The sequence below is a fragment of the Podarcis gaigeae genome (assembly GCF_964106915.1).
Source record: "Podarcis gaigeae genome assembly, chromosome: 2".
In the NCBI taxonomy this organism is placed as follows: domain Eukaryota; kingdom Metazoa; phylum Chordata; class Lepidosauria; order Squamata; family Lacertidae; genus Podarcis; species Podarcis gaigeae.
The window spans coordinates 32,592,764-32,613,092 of NC_139679.1; the positions used below are offsets into that span (position 1 = coordinate 32,592,764).

At 44.9% G+C, this 20,329-nt stretch overlaps 1 protein-coding gene and 1 long non-coding RNA gene across 4 annotated transcripts; one reads left to right on the forward strand and one right to left on the reverse strand.

Moving 5' to 3' along the window:
* Positions 1 to 18,405, reverse strand: TMC8 (transmembrane channel like 8). Of its 3 annotated transcripts, XM_083727546.1 has the most exons (17): positions 18,118 to 18,405; positions 17,604 to 17,705; positions 15,491 to 15,651; positions 14,563 to 14,711; positions 13,517 to 13,669; positions 13,309 to 13,388; positions 12,700 to 12,839; positions 9,548 to 9,695; positions 8,115 to 8,285; positions 7,683 to 7,831; positions 5,573 to 5,696; positions 4,804 to 4,901; positions 3,638 to 3,821; positions 2,380 to 2,510; positions 2,141 to 2,296; positions 1,152 to 1,230; positions 1 to 1,001 (listed from the first exon to the last, which is right to left on the reverse strand). In XM_083727546.1, exons 3-17 carry the CDS (start codon positions 15,637 to 15,639, stop codon positions 939 to 941), a joined length of 1,974 nt encoding a protein of 657 aa, XP_083583672.1. In that variant the 5' UTR covers positions 15,640 to 15,651; positions 17,604 to 17,705; positions 18,118 to 18,405; the 3' UTR covers positions 1 to 938. The 3 variants fall into 3 exon arrangements, with proteins under 3 accessions (XP_083583672.1, XP_083583671.1, XP_083583673.1); XM_083727545.1 differs by lacking the exon at positions 17,604 to 17,705; XM_083727547.1 differs by lacking the exons at positions 17,604 to 17,705; positions 18,118 to 18,405 and adding an exon at positions 17,969 to 18,036.
* LOC310839334 lies at positions 15,660 to 17,895 on the forward strand. The gene is made up of 2 exons (XR_014561446.1): positions 15,660 to 16,445; positions 17,776 to 17,895. It is a non-coding gene; the product is annotated as an uncharacterized lncRNA (long non-coding RNA).
* Positions 18,406 to 20,329: the final 1,924 nt, after the last annotated feature.

Below are 20,329 nucleotides of genomic sequence, written 5' to 3' on the forward strand. Positions count from 1 at the left end.
CCCTCTTGACATTTATTAGACAAAGCATTTGTTTTATTTTGCAATACCAAAAGATCATGATCCACTTAGTAAGCAATCCACCTCAGTGAGGACTGGTGACATACTCAGTTTAATTTTTTTGTTGAATTAGAATTACTTTGGACGTGGGTGGCGCTGTGGTCTAAACCACAGAGCCTAGGGCTTGCCGATCAGAAGGTCGGCGGTTCAAATCCCCGCGACGGGGTGAGCTCCCGTTGCTCGGTCCCAGCTCCTGCCAACCTAGCAGTTCGAAAGCACATCATGTGCAAATAGATAAATAGGTACCACTCCGGCGGGAAGGTAAACAGCGTTTCCGTGCACTGCTCTGGTTCACCAGAAGCGGCTTGGTCATGCTGGCCACATGACCCGGAAGCTGTCTGTGGACAAACACCGTCTCCCTCGCCCATTAAAGCGAGATGAGTGCTGCAACCCCAGAGTCGTCTGCTACTGGACCTAATGGTCATGGGTACCTTTACCTTGGCATGATAAGGATGTATATATTCTTGCCATACACCTTGTTCTTTACCCAAAACATTTTCAGGCCTGCAGAAACTTGTTCTAACATGAAGTTGGCCAAATAAGGTACAGCAGCTCACAGGGAAGATATGATATCAGGTACCAAACGTACATCCCAGGGACCTGTATGCACAGTGAAAAAGTAGGTATTGTACCTATCTAAAAGATAAAGGGTATGATAGGGTAGTTCTATGAGCCAACTTGTGTTCACAGGAAAATGAGGTCTTCCAGAATATCATGTTCAAATCACACTCGGGGAGCTTCTCTTCCTTCTTTAATCCAGGTATGCTTTGACCATTCTGTGGTCTTTGCTTTCCTCAGGAGCAAGACCATTTTTTCCTGGCTGTTGCCCTGCCACCAGAAGTTTTCATCCTCTGGGAGGCCTTTCCCCCCCGCAACTGAACTCACAGTTGTTTCACCAGCCGCTGAGCCAGCTTCCTCACCAAACACCATTTCTCCTTGACACACTGGACAGAGGAACAAAAGGAGAAACAGGTTACATAACCTAACATTACATGAGCCAGAGAACAGATCATCACACAGTCGCAGGTTACCGGAGGTGCATGATTATTGCACGCCATCTGGCATCCTTCTGTAACATTGCAGGACCACTTTACCTGCACACGTTGCCTCTTGAGCCTTTCAATGATGTGTCTGTTTGCTTGCACCTGAGAAACGTACACTGTAAGGATGAGGCTATGGAAGAAAAAAAGAGGCCATCACACCAATAGTTTGTGGAATATTGGTTTCCCACTTACACACCAGGCCAGACAGGGAAACGGGATGCCACCTGCAAAAGGCTGGGTGAGTTCAAAACCATCTGCTAGGTTAAATTTAATCAAGGTTAAACTGAGAAATAGCAATCTGTTTTAGAGCATTTGTAGTTGGGTCACTCACCAGGAGCCTCTTTTTCCTGCTAGTAACATCAAGGCATCAAAGTGATGATGAGGTGTGCTAGCAAATGTCTGATGCTGATGCTATTAAAAAATTCCATCCTTGACTCTTATACTGGTCTCCCATACAAGGGATTGACCAGCTCCACACCTGCTTAGTTCAGCTGCAGCATCTGCTTCCGGACCACTCAATGGATACACAGCTACACTATCATGTCAGAGGCCTGCCAGGACTCTGACATTTCCTAAAATATTGGTACAGTAATTTTTTCAAATGTGACTCTTCATTTGCCAGAACTATGGGACTTTCATTAACTAAAAAAAAAGGGGGGGAAGCTACACTCCTTTTTCATTAGTGGCAAAGTTTCCATTGAAATTATCACAATCCAACACTGAGGTGTGCTTGAGCCACCTTCCTTTTGGGGTGAAGCAGTAGAAGATAAGAAGTAGTGTTTATAGAGGACAGGTCTCTTGCTCAAGGTCTCTTGCTCAAGTGGCCCTGAGTGGTAAGGCAGATAGTCAGATTTTGCTTGAAAGGAGCCATGGAGGCTGTTCTGTGGCTGGTAAGGCCAAAGACGGTAACACGCCACTTTTCTAACAGGGTCCAGGCCAAGAAACAAGGAGGTTGCTTGCCTTGCAAATAATTCAACAACATATGACCATCCCTCCCTCCTTTGGTATTCCTCCATCCATGTCCCTCCCAAAGTACCCACCTGAGTACCATCAGAAGTAAGAAACAAAAGACATTGGATGTCGCATAGCTCAAGGCACGTTGTGTTGACATGGGCAAACGGGACAAAGCCTTAGGTACGGCCTCCCATGGAGTTGAATAGTTAGTAAAGAGCCCACAAGCTTGGGATGGAGAGACCCTGGAAGGAAAAAAGAATGACTTTCAGAATATAGGCTTCATCAACCCGGTACTCTTAAGATGCTCAACCACCTCTCAGCTCACCTACTGATGACATAGCCCAGAGGGATGTAGGCCTGGAAAAGGCCTAAGAGCAGCATGATCTGGAAGAGGAATTTAGAACGGGATGCTCGAAACAGCTGAGTTGAAGGCTGGCAGTTCTGGAACAAGGTGTACTGTGGGTGAGAAAAGGAGACAGAGTGAGCATGCCTCCTGAACCCTCACACATTCCCAGAGATATAAAACCCATGAGGCTTTGCAGAAGGATGACTGCCTTGGGGTGGGGTGGGGTGGGGAGAGAGAGAGAGAGAGAGAGAGAGAGAGAGAGAGAGAGAGAGAGAGAGTGAAGGGCCTTCATTAGGAAGCAGTTGCTTTTATACCATACGTCCTGGGATTCAGACAGCAACTTCAGTCCCCCCTCCTTGACCCCAAAGGTGAACAGCTCAATACCGCTTTCAAATATATTGCTAAAGCCTTCACATCAGAGCTGCAAACATATATTGAAACACCCCCTGAAGAATCATGGGAACTGCAGTTTACCCCTCACACAACTACAATTCCCAGCACACTTAAGAAATGACAGTGCCCATTATTACTTTTTTGTGGGGGTGCTTTAAATTATGATTTATATGCAGTCCAGTTGTTCACAGTACTTAGGGCTAGGTTGCACCCAACCTGCTACAGCCAGGTTCAATTGCTTCAAATGCATACATGCTAGCAACAGCTGTGGGCAGGATGAGGTCAGTAACCACCAAAGTGAAGGTCTGAGTCTGGGTGGGACTGCCTCCAAGAGAGGTGAGTTCAGAGAAGCAAGTTCCTTACCCTCCGCCTCTGGTCTTCCTGTGTGGGTTGCTTGCTACTACCAGCAATTTCTCTGGTTTGGGAGTTTGTAACTCCCAGACTCCTCTACAGTCTCTTAGCCAGGATCAGGGCCATTTTCCCTGGCACGGTACAAGCCAAGAGGATGAGGGGCTCAAAAGAGGGCCAGATCCACAACCCACGTCATGATGGGCATGATAGGTACTCTTTGTGTGTACTCTCAAACACCCACACATACACACATGTATACACAACCTTTACCTTTTTCAATAACGTGCAGTGAATTTTTTCATAGGGGAACAGTTAGGGCGAGAGACACCAGCTTGCAAGGGCTATTGGGGGCGGGGCTGATGTCACACCCATGAACATCATGCCTCCTTACCTAAGCTGGGCAAAAGCTTCCCAGGCTTTGGGAATGAGGCGCCAGAGGAACATTAAGGGGACTAGCCTAGTTCCCTTAGTCCAATGACCGCATGCCACTGACCTTTTTTATATAGAATGTGAAGAAGACGAAAACGCAGGCAAGCAAAGGCAGAAGTGGGCAGAAGAAAATCCCGATCCATATGACTGTTTGAGCTGCTACAATATCCAGTACATTGTGAGGCACCAAGAACTCTTCTTTGCCAAGCCACTGAGCCAGTCCACAGGAGGAATGCTTAGCAATCAGTCTGAGAGAGAGAGAGAGAGAGAATTAATTCAGAGGCCGCAGGCATAACCTCTTCCAATAACTGCAGCTGGGTACCATGCCACTGAATTCTGCCTCTTTTGCATAGGGAGCACATATGCTTATTCTCCCTTACTAAAAACACCCTGCAGTCAACAATGATACAATGGGCAGATCTGCACATTTAAAGCATATGACTTCGCCCAAAGAAGTCAAGCTTCCCCCTCACAGAACTACCATTTCCAGCATCCTTAACAAAGCAAAGTTCCCAGAAATTTTTTGAGGGAGGTCATGAGTGTTGAATATGCTTTGAATGCAGAGCATGCATCTGCCCAATGACAGCTACCCTGCAACTGGACCACCTGGCATCACTACTGGGAGGCAGGAAGATGAGATAAAAATACCTGTAGATCAGGGGTAGTCAATGTGTGCTTTTGGGCTATGTGTGTTTTTTGGCTCCAGTTCCTATCACCTCCAGCCAATCTAGCCAGTGGTCAGCAACAATGAGAGTTATAGTCTAACAATGTATGGCGTGCATCATGGTGGCTATCCCTGCCATACATAATACTTTCCCAAGGAAGGAGTGGTCTGCCCATTTGTGGAAATAAAAGGCTGAATGAGGGCTTAACCACACTTAAATTCCCTCCATGCTTTCCAGGGACTGTCCACACTTTAAAGCTCTGCATCCAAGCACCCTTTTTTGTGTTCAAGCTTTCCCAGCAAAACCCACTCTTTAAAGCTCAATTGGAGCACACGACAATCCATGGAAAACCTGAATAGCCATTTGCTCGGATACAGCTTTAAAGATTTCACAGGGAAAGCTCTGGTACAAAAAAGGTGTGCTCAGACACAGAGCTTTGGAGTGCAGACCTGTGCCTGGAAAGAGTGGGCAAAAGGTAAGTATGGAAAAGCCCTGGGTTAGGCCAGGAATCAAGGAGATCAGAAGAGTAGGGTAGACTGGTATTAGTTATGATCTCATGCCTCACCTCCGGGGCAGGCTGATAAGGAAAGCAGATCCCAAGGTGGTCAAGAAACTGAAGAGGGTCATCTTGTACATCTCTTGTCCAATGTGGGTTTCCCAGCACTGCATGCACAATCAGGAGAGAGATAATGTCTTATGGTGAGTATATGGAAGGAAAAAAGAAAGAGAAGGGAAAAAAGGGAATCCTAGACATGTCAGGCACATTATTATAAGCATAGTATCTTGTAGGTATATGGTGTTAAATGCAAAAAAGAAAAAGAAAAAGCTAAGTTCACATTAAGCATGCACAATACAACATTATATAGGTAATAGAATGTATGGAGAATTGTTGTATAAGTTGCAAATTTCTAACACATTAGTAACCCCAAATCTGGGGGACTTTAATTGCTAATGATCAACCAGGCTTTCCTCATTGCTGGAATTGGGATCAAACAAGGTGTGTGTTGACGGGGGTGGGGTGGGGAGTGGGAATCTACAAAATAAGGGGGAAATGATACATTGACACGCAGACAAAATAAGTACCGGGAAAAGGAATACTCAAAGATGTCTAGACAGCCGAAGAGCCATTCTAGAAATTGAAAACCAAGTTACGCAGCTGGGTGCTTAAAGGTGAAATATACTTTTGTCACTGCACCAAGTCAAGGCTAACTAGCTCTTTGCCTTGCCAGCTAATCATACCTTGCTTTAGAAAACTTCATACCCGAACACATTATGTCTGGGCCACATTTGCTCTAAAGAGGAAAAGTTCAGCTGAAATATCCCATCCATGTCACCTGATAGAGTTTGTTGTAACCGCATTGGTGGCACTGAGGAGCACCGCCGCTCCCTATGCATAGCACTCTGCGTCCCAAGAAGAACATGAACATTCCCAGGCTGGCCAGTTTCAGGATGACACACCTGCGAGAGACCACAAGAGAGACTGGGCCTGCACCTTACACTTGGTTTCCACCCCACTAATCCTACCATATAAGCCACTGCTTGAGATTACCACCTGACCATGAATGGATCCAAATATCCATCTTACCACACATTTCCACACACATCTGTCCCTAAAGTGGGGTGTTGCTTGGTCCTGATGCACTTTGCACTTCAAAACTTCTGAAAGATCTGGATCTTTTTAACACTCCACAATATATTTTTATAACAGCTACTGCATTGCATATCTTAGAATCATAGAATCATAGAGTTGGAAGAGACCACAAGGGCCATCGAGTCCAACCCCCTGCCAAGCAGGAAACACCATCAGAGCACTCCTGACATATGGTTGTTAAGCCTCTGCTTAAAGACCTCCAAAGAAGGAGACTCCACCACGCTCCTTGGCAGCAAATCCCACTGTTGAACAGCTCTTACTGTCAGGAAGTTCTTCCTAATGTTTAGGTGGAATCTTCTTTCTTGTAGTTTGGAACCATTGCTCTGTGTCCGCTTCTCTGGAGCAGCAGAAAACAACCTTTCTCCCTCTTCTATGTGACATCCTTTTATATATTTGAACATGGCTATCATATCACCCCTTAACCTCCTCTTCTCCAGGCTAAACATGCCCAGCTCCCTTAGCCGTTCCTCATAAGGCATCGTTTCCAGGCTTTTGACCATTTTGGTTGCCCTCCTCTGGACACGTTCCAGTTTGTCAGTGTCCTTCTTGAACTGTGGTGCCCAGAACTGGACACAGTACTCCAGGTGAGGTCTGACCAGAGCAGAATACAGTGGCACTATTACTTCCCTTGATCTAGATGCTATACTCCTATTGATGCAGCCCAGAATTGCATTGGCTTTTTTAGCTGCTGCGTCACACTGTTGGCTCATGTCAAGTTTGTGGTCAACCAAGACTCCTAGATCCTTTTCACATGTACTGCTCTCAAGCCAGGTGTCACCCATCTTGTATTTGTGCCTCTCATTTTTTTTGCCAAAGTGCAATACTTTACATTTCTCCCTGTTAAAATTCATCTTGTTTGTTTTGGCCCAGTTCTCTAATCTGTCAAGGTCGTTTTGAAGTGTGATCCTGTCCTCTGGGGTGTTAGCCACCCCTCCCAGTTTGGTGTCATCTGCGAATTTGATCAGGATGCCCTTGAGTCCATCATCCAAGTCATTGATAAAGATGTTGAATAAGACCGGGCCCAAGACAGAACCCTGTGGCACCCCACTAGTCACTCTTCTCCAGGATGAAGAGGAACCATTAAATCTGTATATATTTGGTTGTTCTTTGGGTTATGGCATTATAATTGTAATTATTATGGGTGGCATTCAACTATGTTTTACTCAGAGTATATCTATTTAAATAAATGAGCCATTTATTTTGAAGGGTTTACTGTGAGCACAATTTAGTCGACCGCTATCCTATTATTTTAGGAAGACAAAGGAATGGGGAATTTTGACAGTAAAAGAACTAAACTATATTAGAAATGCATTGATGATGTTCATAAACACATACATTACAAGACTGTATTCCCCATGAAAATATAATAATCTTTTTTGAATTGCACTCCTCAAGTTTTCTTTGTGTTTACTATTTGTCAACGGGAATCGATAAAATACACATTTTAAAAGTATATATTGTTGCTGTCAGCATCTACCTGTCTCGGGTATTGATTTTATTGCATTCCCGTTTGCCCGCTTGAATCATTGTGCCATTGTAAGGGGTATCAATCCCTTCTTGATTGTTCTGCTTCTTCCCTCATACTTTCACTGCCATATTTACACTAAAGGATATTGGGCTTGATGACCGACTGGAGCAACTAGTGCTTCCCAACTTAGAAAGAGAGAACAGTGAAACTAAAACAAAGCATAAAAAACTCTGCTTGCAGCTCAAAGTAATTTAAGGCCTGCAAACTCCTTATACCATGGGAAATATATCTGCCCCAGGTTCCCCACCAAGATGAAAACAGCTACCTGACTAGGGTGAGGTTGACTTCAGTATTAGGAGAGTAGCCTTCCAACTGGGTCAAGACATGAAAAAGTAAAGGCAGGATGACATTCACAATGGAGATGACCACTGGTGGCAGGTACTGGCTCAGTACATCAAGGCTGGCAGCATTTTTCTGGGAGTACAGAGATGGATTTGTTACGGGGAGGCACATTTGTGCCTAGAATCAAAACACAGAGGAATCTTTCCTGACCACTCAGTACCAAAACACGGTCAGGACCATCAAACTTACTGAATTTTCAGAGCAGTACATGTCAGGCTTAATCCCTCACCCTAGCCCAGATTCCTGGTCCAGCTGCAGCAGCTGTTCTCCAAGAGCACACAGCTGAGTTCCGGATTGAGGTACAGCCCCCCACAGCCCCACTCTGACCCTGGCAAAGGATGAAGGGTTGGCCTACTTGACTGTGCCCCTGGGAAAACTCTGTGGCTGCGTAGATACAGTAGAAAGCAGCCCCTGTCAGCAGCAAGATGACACCATTGATCAGCAGGCGTAGCAGGTAGAGCTTAGCAAGCTGCTTCCGTGTGCGCTGTTGGTTCTGCAGATGCCGGATCTGCTCCGCTAGGTCTATCTGTGAAGAGAAACCAAGTTGGTCACTTGCTATTTGTGCAGTTGAGCATGCAGAGGAGAGGTTTGCTTCCAGGCTTCAGCATGCAAAGGAGAAGGAAGACCCAGCCAATCTAGTAGGCGTGCACGGCCCAGGAGAGCCATAACACCTTGAGCACAGAAGGGACATAATAATCTGAGGCTAGAAAGAATGACTGAAACAAAGCAAAGCAATCCCTTGTTGCCTTGGGAAATGTCCTTTGAGGTGGGAACAGGAATTAAAGGGTATGATTCCTGTTTCCCTTTGCTTGTTGCCCCTACTATTAAATAGTGGGTGGACATATCAGACGACACAGAGATGTCTCCAAGTAGTTCTTTATAAGTAAGCTGGAACTGAATTGAACAGCTCAGCCAGTCTGTTTTTATAGGCAGCCGGCTGTCAACATTGTAACAACAACAGCCCAGGGTTTCCCGCCTAAATTAACTGATGTGGACCTGAGTGAAAACTATATACAGTGGTACCTCAGGTTAAGTACTTAATTAATTCCGGAGGTCAGTTCTTAACCTGAAACTGTTCTTAACCTGAAGCACCACTTTAGCTAATGGGGCCTCCCGCTGCTGCCGCACCGCCGGAGCACGATTTCTGTTCTCATCCTGAAGCAAAGTTCTTAACCCGAGGTACTATTTCTGGGTTAGCGGAGACTGTGACCTGAAGTGTATGTAAACCGAGGTACCACTGTACTGTACACAATACCCCTGGTGGCCAGGGTGAGAACTTCAATACATAACACCTACAATGCTTGTTCTCTTTGCTTTCACCCAAGACAGGTATTGTTAATTGTTGACTTGCAAGTGAAATAAGCAAGGAAGTGACACAGGGCCTGAAAAAAAGAAAATAATGTTGTCTGTATCAAATTCTGCAGCTCCACTTGTGCAATAGACTTCTATGTACTCAACAGAACTTTCCCTCCCTCTCCCCTCAAAATCAGCTCCAAAGGGTTGAGAGACCTTCCAGAGCAGATTTGGGGGGGGATACACAGTGGGAGGACAAGAAAAGGAAGCTTCATTATGCAAGCAGAACGCCGCTTGTGCAACATTGGATTCAACCCTGGTTTGTTTGCTTTTTCAGTTCAGCCAAATTTAGGCAATGGCTGAGGTTTCATACAAAAATATTTTTTAAATGAATGGATGTGTATACATACTTGAAAGGATGACGCAGTGAAAGAGGTGGGACTTTTGAGGACCTGAGCAAATTATCATGAAACCCTATAGGCAATTTTCATGTACCTTTAGGTGATTGTAAATATTCCTCTGTTTGAGGGTGGCTGCCTCTGGGCTTTGGATGCAGAAATCCCACTCTGTGAAGATCCTGGCACTGATACATGGTTTGAATTCCCACCGCAGCATCTGCCACCGGGCCATGCTGGCTACAATCCTGAATATTGGAATAGGAGTGAAGATTGTCACAGGCAAGCAAGACTTTTCTCCTAGCAAATTAATTCCTTTGCCCTGAGCAGTATATAGAACTCAGTGTGTTGCATAAGAAGTTCCACTGTGTCGCTGCAGCGGGTCCAGCCCAAGATATGTGAATCAACATGGGAGTAACACTCAGTTTCCAGAAAGAAGGAGATTGCAAGTCTGCACAGGGATATATGGTATGGTGTGAAAGTGTGCAAAACAGTTGCAGGGGGTGATGAGGGCAGAAAAGATGCAGCAGTTTAGGAATATTAGCTTGGTCCACTGATGGAGGATTATCTAGTGATGCTTCAGAGTAGGAATGTTTTCTGGGAATGGTAGGAAAATTTGATGGGAATGAGTTAGGGATGCAGAGTCTCAAGAAGACTGAGCTGATCGACTTCCGGGTTGGCGCGACTGGTTAATGGCGGATTCCCTCCGAGCTCTGGAGTGAATCGGCTTAGCAGGGGATTGGGTCTTGCCGTGCCGGCGACACGGGGACCCTTAAAAACCACGGGTACGGAGCCCGTGGACATGGTGACTCGGCGGGCACCATAAGTGCCCTCCCGACTCGTGAAGGAGCCTTTTTAAAGGCTACGGATCGGGTGCCATGGAGTGGCGTGGTGCTGTGAGTCCTTCGCTTCCCCTGCCGAGCGAAGCCGCAAGCCATTCTCCGGTCAGCGCTGACTTCTTTCTACCAAATTCGGACTTAAAAGCAAGAACAACAACCCGTGAGTAATTTGAAAATTGGATTACAATATATTTGGTTTTCGCTTCGGCACGAGCGGGGGAGCTGAAAAAAAAAGGAAGTCCGTCTCCCCCCTATTGTAAACAGCTCAAAGCAAGGACCTGTTAACTAAGGTCGCGGGAAGAGTTGCTGGGACTGGATATAGATACAAATTCCACGGATTTAAAAGGATTTAAAAGGACTAAGCTAATGTGCTGGAGGATTGGAGTCTACTTTATTTGAATTAAATACCATTCTTCTCAAGCCCGGGAATATCCCGAGACAAGAGCCTGCTGAGGATTTATAGAAACCTTTGACAGCTGTCAAACTAGCTGTCAAAGTTGGAAGAATCGAAAGTTGAAACTTTAACCGGTTATATCGTTACAAAATATTGAAAACAAAGAAAGATTGTTACAACTAAATCTGACTTTTGGGTCGGAGGGGAAAAGAACACTAAGTAACCAGAATCCCTCTAGAGGGGATCCTTGGACATTACAAGAATGGAACTAAAACAGGGAATACAGGAAATACGTGCTGACTTGAAAAAGCTGATCTCTCTCGTGGGAAAGTTGCTAGAGATGAATGAGAAAGGCTTTGTTTTGTCTACGAGCCCCTCAAACCTGAAGTTATCTGAAGACACACCAATTGAACTGGAAAAAGACTCGTTGCTCAAAACACAGGCAGCTGGACAGGAAAAAGAACCAAAGATTGAGGAGAAGGAGATATCTGCCAAGCAGGAGGAGCTGAAAGAAGGGACGGCTGAGATGCTACAGAAGAGAAAAGAGAACTGGAGATTTGTTAAGAAGAATCTTAAATTGACCAAGATGAAAGTCGGACTAATGGGGACATATAGTTCTTGGAAGCAGTGTTGGAGCACCACGTGTAAACAAGTAGGATTTATTGGAACAATCATGGTCAGCACCGAGAAAAAGTATCTTCGACCCAGGGTGTTAAGTAAGAGAGACTTTCGAAGAAACCGGCTGAAAGGGACTGAAAGAGACTTGCGTGCTTTGGATGTAAGATCACCAGGCTAAAAAGATGGACCAAATGGACTTTGGATAGGGATGGAAACCGGGGAGGGAAGGGTGGGATTTAACAGTCCGAAGGGGGTCTGTTCTTTTTTCTTTTTTTGCTTTAGGAGCATAAAAATTAGGGGTTTCTTTTTTGTTCTGTTTTAGTATTAATATTATTATAAAAATGGGGAATCGGTGGAGGGAAAATAGTGGCAACCTTAGGAAGGGCATATTATTTTGTTTTTTATCTTTTTCTCTTTTCTCCTTCTTTTTTATACATAGGGCTAAGGTATATATTTTAAATAGATGGGTAAGGTACAACAATGAACTAAAGTTTAATTCTACCATAAAAAATTATCTTAATTAAACTAGGGTTAAGTGATTTTAAACAAACTATGTTTTAGGATATTAAGTGGAAAACTTGCTTGAATAAACAATTGAAGATGGAATACAATAAGGGGAGGCGTGGGGAAGTCTTGAAAAGAAGTTACAGAAAATGAGTTTAAAAGGTGGGAACCTTTTTTGCTGTTTTTTGTCTTTTTCTTTCTCTTTTTTACTTTTTTCTTATTTCTTTTTTTTTCTTTTTCTGTTCTGTGATTTGTAACCTTTTGAAAAATTTAATAAAGATTATTTTTTTAAAAAAAGAAGAAGACTGAACTGATCTACTATGGCAGGATCTCAACACACAGAATGTTGTTGTAACATGAATAAATGCTAGACTTATTGGAGAAAAGGTAGGGAGTGAAGAAGGAAGAAGAATAGATTTTTGCCCATCAGTGTTTGATTAGATCAAACACTCTGTGAGAATGATTGGGCACTGGAATATGCTCCCAACAGAAAGTGTATAATTTCCATTCCCAGGGAATTTGAACATGCCAGGAATAGGTTTGAGCAGAAGTTGGGGAACTTGCAACCCTCCAGATGTTGCTGAATTACAGCTTCCAATGGGGGCCAATGGCAGCTGAAGTTCAGTAACACTTGGAGGACCACAGGCTCCCCATCCTTGGGTTAGAGAAATGTTATTCTGACTGTATGTAAGATATGGGAGTATATAACCTACTGAATTACTACAGGAAAGAGTCAGCATTTTAAGTGGGTCATCATATGCCATTGTGTATGTAAATCCCTATTCATGAATCCACTCCCTTGCCCTACAACTCCTTGCTTCTCTCCGGCTCCTTTCTCCAAACCCCTGCTGTCAAGCCTAGAAAGGCTTGGGTCTCAGCCATCAGCAGGGCCCTTACCGCCGGAGGATCCAAATGAGGCAGGCAAAGAAGTATCCCAGGATGCTAAGCAGGTATGCTAAGTGTACATTGTAGTGGTTCTTGCTATCCTGTGTCACATGATAAGCACCATAAAACAGGTACGAATACTCCAGGGAGCCCTAAGGATGGAACATAAGAGGAAATTACAAGCCAGCCTTATGCTTGCAGATTAACCCAACTCATAACAGAGGAGCATGGGACCTGTGGGTCCTCCAGATGTTTGCAAGACTCCAACTCCTCTCACCTCTAACCACTGATTGACCATGCTGGCTGGGCCTCTTGGAGTCACTGCCCAACAACAGTGGAGGGCCACTGCTTCCTGTCCACTGCCATAATGCTTTTCTAAGGACTTTCTAAGTCTGAATCATAGAATGCCGTAAGTACAAAGTTTGGATAAGAACCATCACTCATTAATCCGACATTGTCCTTCCTGCTCAACTCCAAGCTATATTTGTCTTCCCAACTGCTCCATTTTTGTCCATTCTTCTTCACTCCATCTATAACCACTTGCTTAGGCAGCATTTCCCCCTCCATCAGCCTCTCCTCTCCAGCACAGTAAACTCCAGTCTCTATTTCCAGCAGACTCACCTCCCCGGTGAAGATATCTTGGAATCGTTGCCAGGCAGATCGATAACTGATGTTACTGCTGTACTTTATGCATTCAGGATCTGGGGGGAAAGACTGGGTAGCTTTATAGCACTAGACACTCTGACACTTAGATGTCAGTATAGGATCTAATCCAGATGGGATGTTGGGGAAAGCACAAATGCTCTTGGAAGTACCAGCAGAGACTCACCTGCACTCAGACCTGTAGGAAATATCGTCGTATTTTGAGAAATGATAACAGGCAACAGTATGAAGCCTGGGGCCAGCAACACAGCCAGGAAGTTGATGAAGAGCAGGAATCTCAGGAAGGTAAAGTAGGACTGGATGCCAGGACCAAAGTTCCCTGTACAGTATGTTGAAGAGGATAGCAAAAGTGGGAAACACAGGAAGGCATGCAAACAGGCATCAGAGGGGATGGGGAGGATGAAAGTGACACACAGGATAAATTCTGTCCCAGATCCACAGCCCTTTCTTCATTCACATGTAGTATTGCTAACTGTGGCTGGTTCCTATCTGGTCTGACAGGGGATTCCGCCTGCTGTGTCTACTTCAGTGCCAGTCAAGCAGAGGTTATCTTGCATTTTGAAACTGTTCACACATATCAAAGAGGATAATAACCAAAGTGGGTAGTTTCTTTAGGAGAAAGAACTGAAAGCTGCCTCCCCTTCCTAATGTACACAACAAATCCACAACTCCATGGTTACCCTCCGCTAGAGGAAAGCAAGATTTATTTGTGTTCTCCACAAACCATGTGGTCAACCAGCCTGCAGAGGTCTCCCTTGCCTCACACCAGTTAGAGATAGGTTATCAGTAGTTCAGTTGTTGTACTTAGTATATATAACCAGCAGCCCCTGACATTTATAAAACCAAGTCCCTTCTCAACACAGAGAGAACTTTATATTTTATTCAAGTGCAGCTGCTGATCTGACGTCCTGCAAGGGGTGGACCCTGGGTTTGAAATACCAGGGGTGCCCTGGGCAATGCCAAAATTTGGCAGCCCCAGCCTCTTGCACTCCATTCTAAAGCATAATTGCAGTGTCCCCTGTGTTGCCCCTGAGATTCTGCACCCAGTGTGACTGAACCAGTTGTGCTTGCCTAAATCTGCCTCTGATCCCACCCATTTTCCCTTTAGAAGTAGCCCCACCTTGTTTGCTGCCACTGGACCAAACTGATACCCCAGTGACATTCCTTGGGTAGACAAACTTTTGAAGGTGAAAAACCATTTCCTAGTGTTACCTCCAATCTCATCCAGGGGAGGCTTCCAGAGTTGGAAGATCCTGACAAGGTTCCAGATTCCTTCCTGAAACTGATTCAGGGCCCTGGATTGTCTCTGTCTCCAGACCACCCAGTAGGACACATCTCTCCCTGTGGATGCTCTCAGCTGCCTGTGCAAGGGAGAATGGGTTGAGTTTAGAATGGGCCTTCTGAATCAGTGAGGCTTTGGGAGATGAGGTTAGGGGAGGACCACACGTCCCACCCCATCTTCCGGTTGAATATCTGCAATTACCTGCCTCATGCTGGGACAAAGCCTCCCTTTTGATACTCTTCTATTTTTAGTCAGCAGGTTCCTCTGCCCTGCCAAGCCCCACTAATCCTTTATTTTAGTGGGATGGGGGAGCTTTTTCAGTTCAGAGGGGCTACATTCATGCATGCGCAATCTTCTTGTAGGCGGGGCCAAGGGCAACAATGACTGCGCCTCGTCCCTTTGTACAGTTGGCCATCAAAAATCCACAGGTTTTTACACCACTTGGTTGGGTTAAAGCAATCTATCTAAAGTAGAAACAAACCAGCTCTGTTGTGGGAAGGAACAAAAATTGTGTCCTTTTTCTTGCCAAGTACTGCGTGGTTTTAGCAACCAGCCTGCACAATTACAATCAATTACAGTGGTACCTCGGGTTAAGTACTTAATTTGTTCCAGATGTCCATTCTTAACCTGAAACTGTTCTTAACCTGAAACACCACTTTAGCTAATGGAACCTCCTGCTGCTGCTGCGCCACCGGAGCACGATTTCTGTTCTCATCCTGAAGCAAAGTTCTTAACCTGAGGTACTATTTCTGGGTTAGAGGAGTCTGTAACCTGAAGCGTATGTAACCTGAAGCGTATGTAACCTGAGATACCACTGTACATACTAAAGATGTTTTCCCATGTGACCTTGCTCCAGACCTGAGGAGGCGCTTCTCCTTCATGGAGCAGGGCAAGTCCCTGAGCAGCAATTCCTGGCTACCCAGCTCCTCCAAGGAGTCTTCTGTGCTGGAATCAGAGATAGCATCGTGCTGGGCAAGTCTGTGCCTCAGGACCGGGGTGCCATCCATCGCTTGAGATCCCTGAAACAACAAGTGTGCACGTGTTAAGGTGTGAGGACCTGGGTACAGAATAAACCAGATGTGGGAAACCTTTTTCAGCCTGAGGTCAGAACCCTCTGGAGGACGGAAGGTGAGCAGGGCCAGAGGCAAAAGTAGATGTGACTCTTGGGCTATGTAAAAATCAGTGGCTTATAAAGCAGTGAGGTTGTTTCCCCCTTGCTGCATTTTAAGTCACATTTGCACACCAGAGAGGGAGCGGGCATGTCTTCACCCACAGAACATTACTTTATTTGTTTCCCTTGTGACCACAGCTACCACCACCCCAAACTCCTATTCATGAAGCTGTCATCTGTGCATGCGCAGCGGATGTCTTAAATGCACTCACCTCAGCTTAACTGTGAAGTGAATGTGGTTTACGTTTTCTCTCTCTCTTTTTTGCCAAATTATTTTATTGATTTTCCATAATTTTTAAACAAATTATAACCAAATAAATACAAATTTTTGAGAATGTGGCTTACGTTTTCAAATCAGATAGAAGCTGGTTTGAGAGGACATGCATCCAACAGCAATATTTCTCAAGAAACTACAGTAGGCATAGGCAAACTCAGCCCTCCAGATGTTTTGGGACTACAACTCCCATCATCCCTAGCTAACAGGACCAGTGGTCAAGGATGATGGGAATTGTAGTCTCAAAACATCTGGAGGGCTGAGTTTCCCAAGCCTGAACTTCAGGATAGATGTTGATTGTGGCCAACATTTGTACATGGACGGCTTCAAACACCAGCAGTGGAAGCACACTGGTGCCAGAGTAAATGGTAATGTGTACACAGCTTTGCCTTTATATAATAGGCTGCATTCCAGCCACACAAAACTCAAAGGCTTCTACATACAGATGCACACCTCTCTATCCAGGCAAACAAACAATGTTTTCTCTACATTGGGAGTGGCCTCCAGGACCGCATAACACCGGTCCTGAGAGATCTGCATTGGCTCCCAGTACGTTTCCGAGCACAATTCAAAGTGTTGGTGGTGACCTTTAAAGCCCTAAATGGCCTCGGTCCAGTATATCTGAAGGAGCGTCTCCACCCCCATCGTTCAGCCCGGACACTGAGGTCCAGCACCGAGGGCCTTCTGACGGTTCCCTCATTGAGAGAAGTAAGGGTACAGGAACCGGACAGAGAGCCTTCTTGGTAGTGGCGCCCGCCCTGTGGAACGCCCTCCCTTCAGATGTGAAGGAAATAAGCAGCTATTGTCTTTTTAAAAAGACATCTGAAGGCAGCCCTGTTTAGAGAAGTTTTTAATATTTAATGCTGTGTTGTTTTTAACACTTGATTGGAAGCTGCCCAGAGTGGCTGGGGAAACTCAGCCAGATGGGCGGGGTATAAATAAATTATTATTATTATTATTATTATTATTATTATTATTAAAGGACACTTTCTGAGCCATGCTAAAACCCTATGGGGGTGCAGAACAGGGTTGGTGAAGAATATGGCCTAGGAAGAATACCAGGGGCCATAAAGAGAGGCCTGGAAGGCTGAATTTAGCCCCCAGGTCTGAACTAAAAAATTATCCCTCAACCTGAATACCTTATACCTCCATTATAATTTGAATGTATCTGTTAACTGCAGACCACAAAAAAATACCACACAACACTTCTAATGTACCATGACTGCCTTTTAGGCTGCAACCACAGCCTAAATTCTAATTTGTTCCGCTTCATGTTTGACTGGAAATTGGGAAGATAGCTAAAGTAAATTAGGATTTCAACATCTGCCAGTAAAATGATGAAATGACTGTTTCACATTTAAAGGTGCATATTGTGGTGAAGCGTTTAAATAGACAACAACCACAGAATCTTGAACAGCCCATTTTTTGAAATAAGATGGGGCAAATTTTAGTATGGCAGGGTATGGCATCAATAGGCCTTCAGTTTACTATTATCCTAATCCTGTGTTGTGATAAACAATGCACACCAGTTAGAGCCAATTTGAAGCTATTGGGTGCAGTTCTGTTCACGTTCCAGTTTACACAGACAGCCCCAGTCCTCAGGTCAGCTGTCTGCTGAGTCACCACCACTGAGAGGAAATGGAAGAGAGAGAAAACAGTATCACTGGTACTTAATTTTACTTTTTGTTTTTTCCCTAGGTGGCTGTTCCCTCTCACAGGATTTTCACACATCTACGTGGGTCAGTTGGGCACAGAAGAACAACTGTTCACCCCTGTCTGTGCTATTCCTGCTGAAATAAAGGCTACATGTTCACTTTGTACTCTTGCATGTATACACACCATACACAAGCACAAGGCTTCCTCCCCCAAAATCCTGGGAACTATAGTTCACCCTTCATAGAGCTGCAATTCTCAGCACCCCTTGACAAGCTACAGTTTCTACCATACCGTTCCCAGGATGCTTTGGGGCACGTCATGTGCTTTAAATGTGATTTAAATGTATGGTGTTGCATGCGGCCTCTGAAAAAGGAAGCAACTCACCCCTTGTCCTTTTAGCTTCTTATCACGTATCACTACTACAGCACCACACCAAATCCAGTCAACCTGAAGTACGGCGATACAGCTCTCCTGTGCATTAGAGAACCAAACGGAAGTACAGCGTCTTCATCCTAGCTGTGGGTTTTTGCTCGCTTATCTGTGGAGATGCTAGTGGCAAGCCCATGTGACAGGAAGACGCAATTTCCTGTATCGCACCAAGTCATCGTGTTGGGTTCATACGTTGCACTTGGTAGATTGCACTTGTGGGAGATGGTAGATATGAATACATTTTTGCATTTCTTTTTCTAGTTCTTTTTAACTGCCAGGCCAATGCTATGTTAAAGGTAAAGGGACCCCTGACCATTAGCTCCAGTCGTGACCGACTTAGGGGCTGCGGCGCTCATCTCGCTTTATTGGCCAGTGTACAGCTTCCGGTCATGTGGCCAGCATGACTAAGCCGCTTCTGGCGAACCAGAGCAGCGCACGGAAACGCCGTTTACCTTCCTCCGGAGCGGTACCTATTTATCTACTTGCACTTTGACTTGCTTTCGAACTGCTAGGTTGGCAGGAGCAGGGACCGAGCAACAGGAGCTGGCTCCGTCACGGGGATTCGAACCGCCAACCTTCTGATCGGCAAGTCTTAGGCTCTGTGGTTTAACCCACAGCACCACCCATGTCTCAATGCTATGTTAGAACTGCTTAATTTTCCATTACAGTATTTAAAAAGCTTATTTGAAGTATAATTCCACTTTCTTTCCCCTTTCTACCATTTCCCATCCCCTCATGTTTCCCTGGGAATCAGCATTTTGTTTACATCAGGAATAGGGAACCTGGGGCCCCTCCAGATGTTATTGGACTACTACTCCCATCGCTCCTGACCATTGGCCATTCTGGCTGGGGCTGATGGGAGTTGGAGTCCAGCAACACGCTGCAGAGCCACAGGTTGGGGAGGGCTGATGTAGCAGGTCCAAGCTCGCAGACTGCACAGTGCAGTCATAAATATGTTTACTTGGAAGGAGATCCCACTGAGTTCAATGGGGTTCACTCCTAGGTTAGCAAATATAAGGTTTCAGTTTTAAATTGGTTCAACAGACATTTCCTCTTCCCAGGGAACCTGTTAATAGTCCTGGGGGAGAATAGGTTATTTTACAGAGTTGTTAGTGCTGTCTCACCAAACTACAGTTCCCAAGATTCTTTGGGGAAATAGAAGCTTGTTACTCTAGTATAAATCTGATATAGGTTGCAGTGTAGTATATCCTGTTAGTGAGGCAAGCATATGTAGAGTGAAGTTTCTTGTAAAGTGTAGCTATGCAGAAACCTACGTTTTAGGCAACTCAGACCCTATCTGAACTTTACATCTAAAGCATTATCACAGACCTTCCAAGTGTCCTTATTTTCCAGGGACGACCCTGTTTCAGAAAAGCCATCTCAGTTACTGGTTGATCCTGGAATGTCCTACTTTTCCTTAGGATGTCCCTATTTTCAATGGAGAAATGTTGGAGGGTATGGAGTTATCCAACCCCCGAGCCATGTAAAGGCAATCCTGTATAGGGAAGTTTTTTAAAAAATAAATGTTTAATTATTATTTTTTATATGTTGGAAGATACCCAGATATTAAGATGTGTGGGGTATAAATAGTACAATTACCACTGTGGAATGGGATGTCCTTATTTTCATTTGAGAAATGTTGGAGGGTATGGTATCATGCAGCTTTAAACAGTAATGGCTTCCCCCAAGGCATCCTGGGAAGTTAAGGGTGCTAAGTTGATAGGAGAACCCTATTTCCCTCACAAAGCTACAATTCCTAGAGGGATTTAACAACCGCTCCCTTCACCCAGTGAATTCTGGAAATTGTAGCTCTTTGAGGGGAATAGGGGTTTCCTAACAACTCTCAACACCATTAAGAAGCCACAGTTCCCAGAATGCTTTGGGGGAAGACATGAATGTTTAACTGGTGTCCTAGTGCTTTCAATGTATAGAGCAAATGTAGCCTTTGAGAGTATGATGATGATGGGAAAAGAGTGATCAGTACATCTTTTCCCATTATACAAGGCTCTCCTTCCTGAGAGCGGTCATCTAACAGTGCAAGTGGAAATATGCACACACAGTAAGCCATACCATAATACAGTTGTCCTCTCCGATAATTCGGGAGACTTGTGCTTATTTGGTCCGAACGTGGCCCCTTTGAATAAATGAAGATGTTGACTTCTTTGCA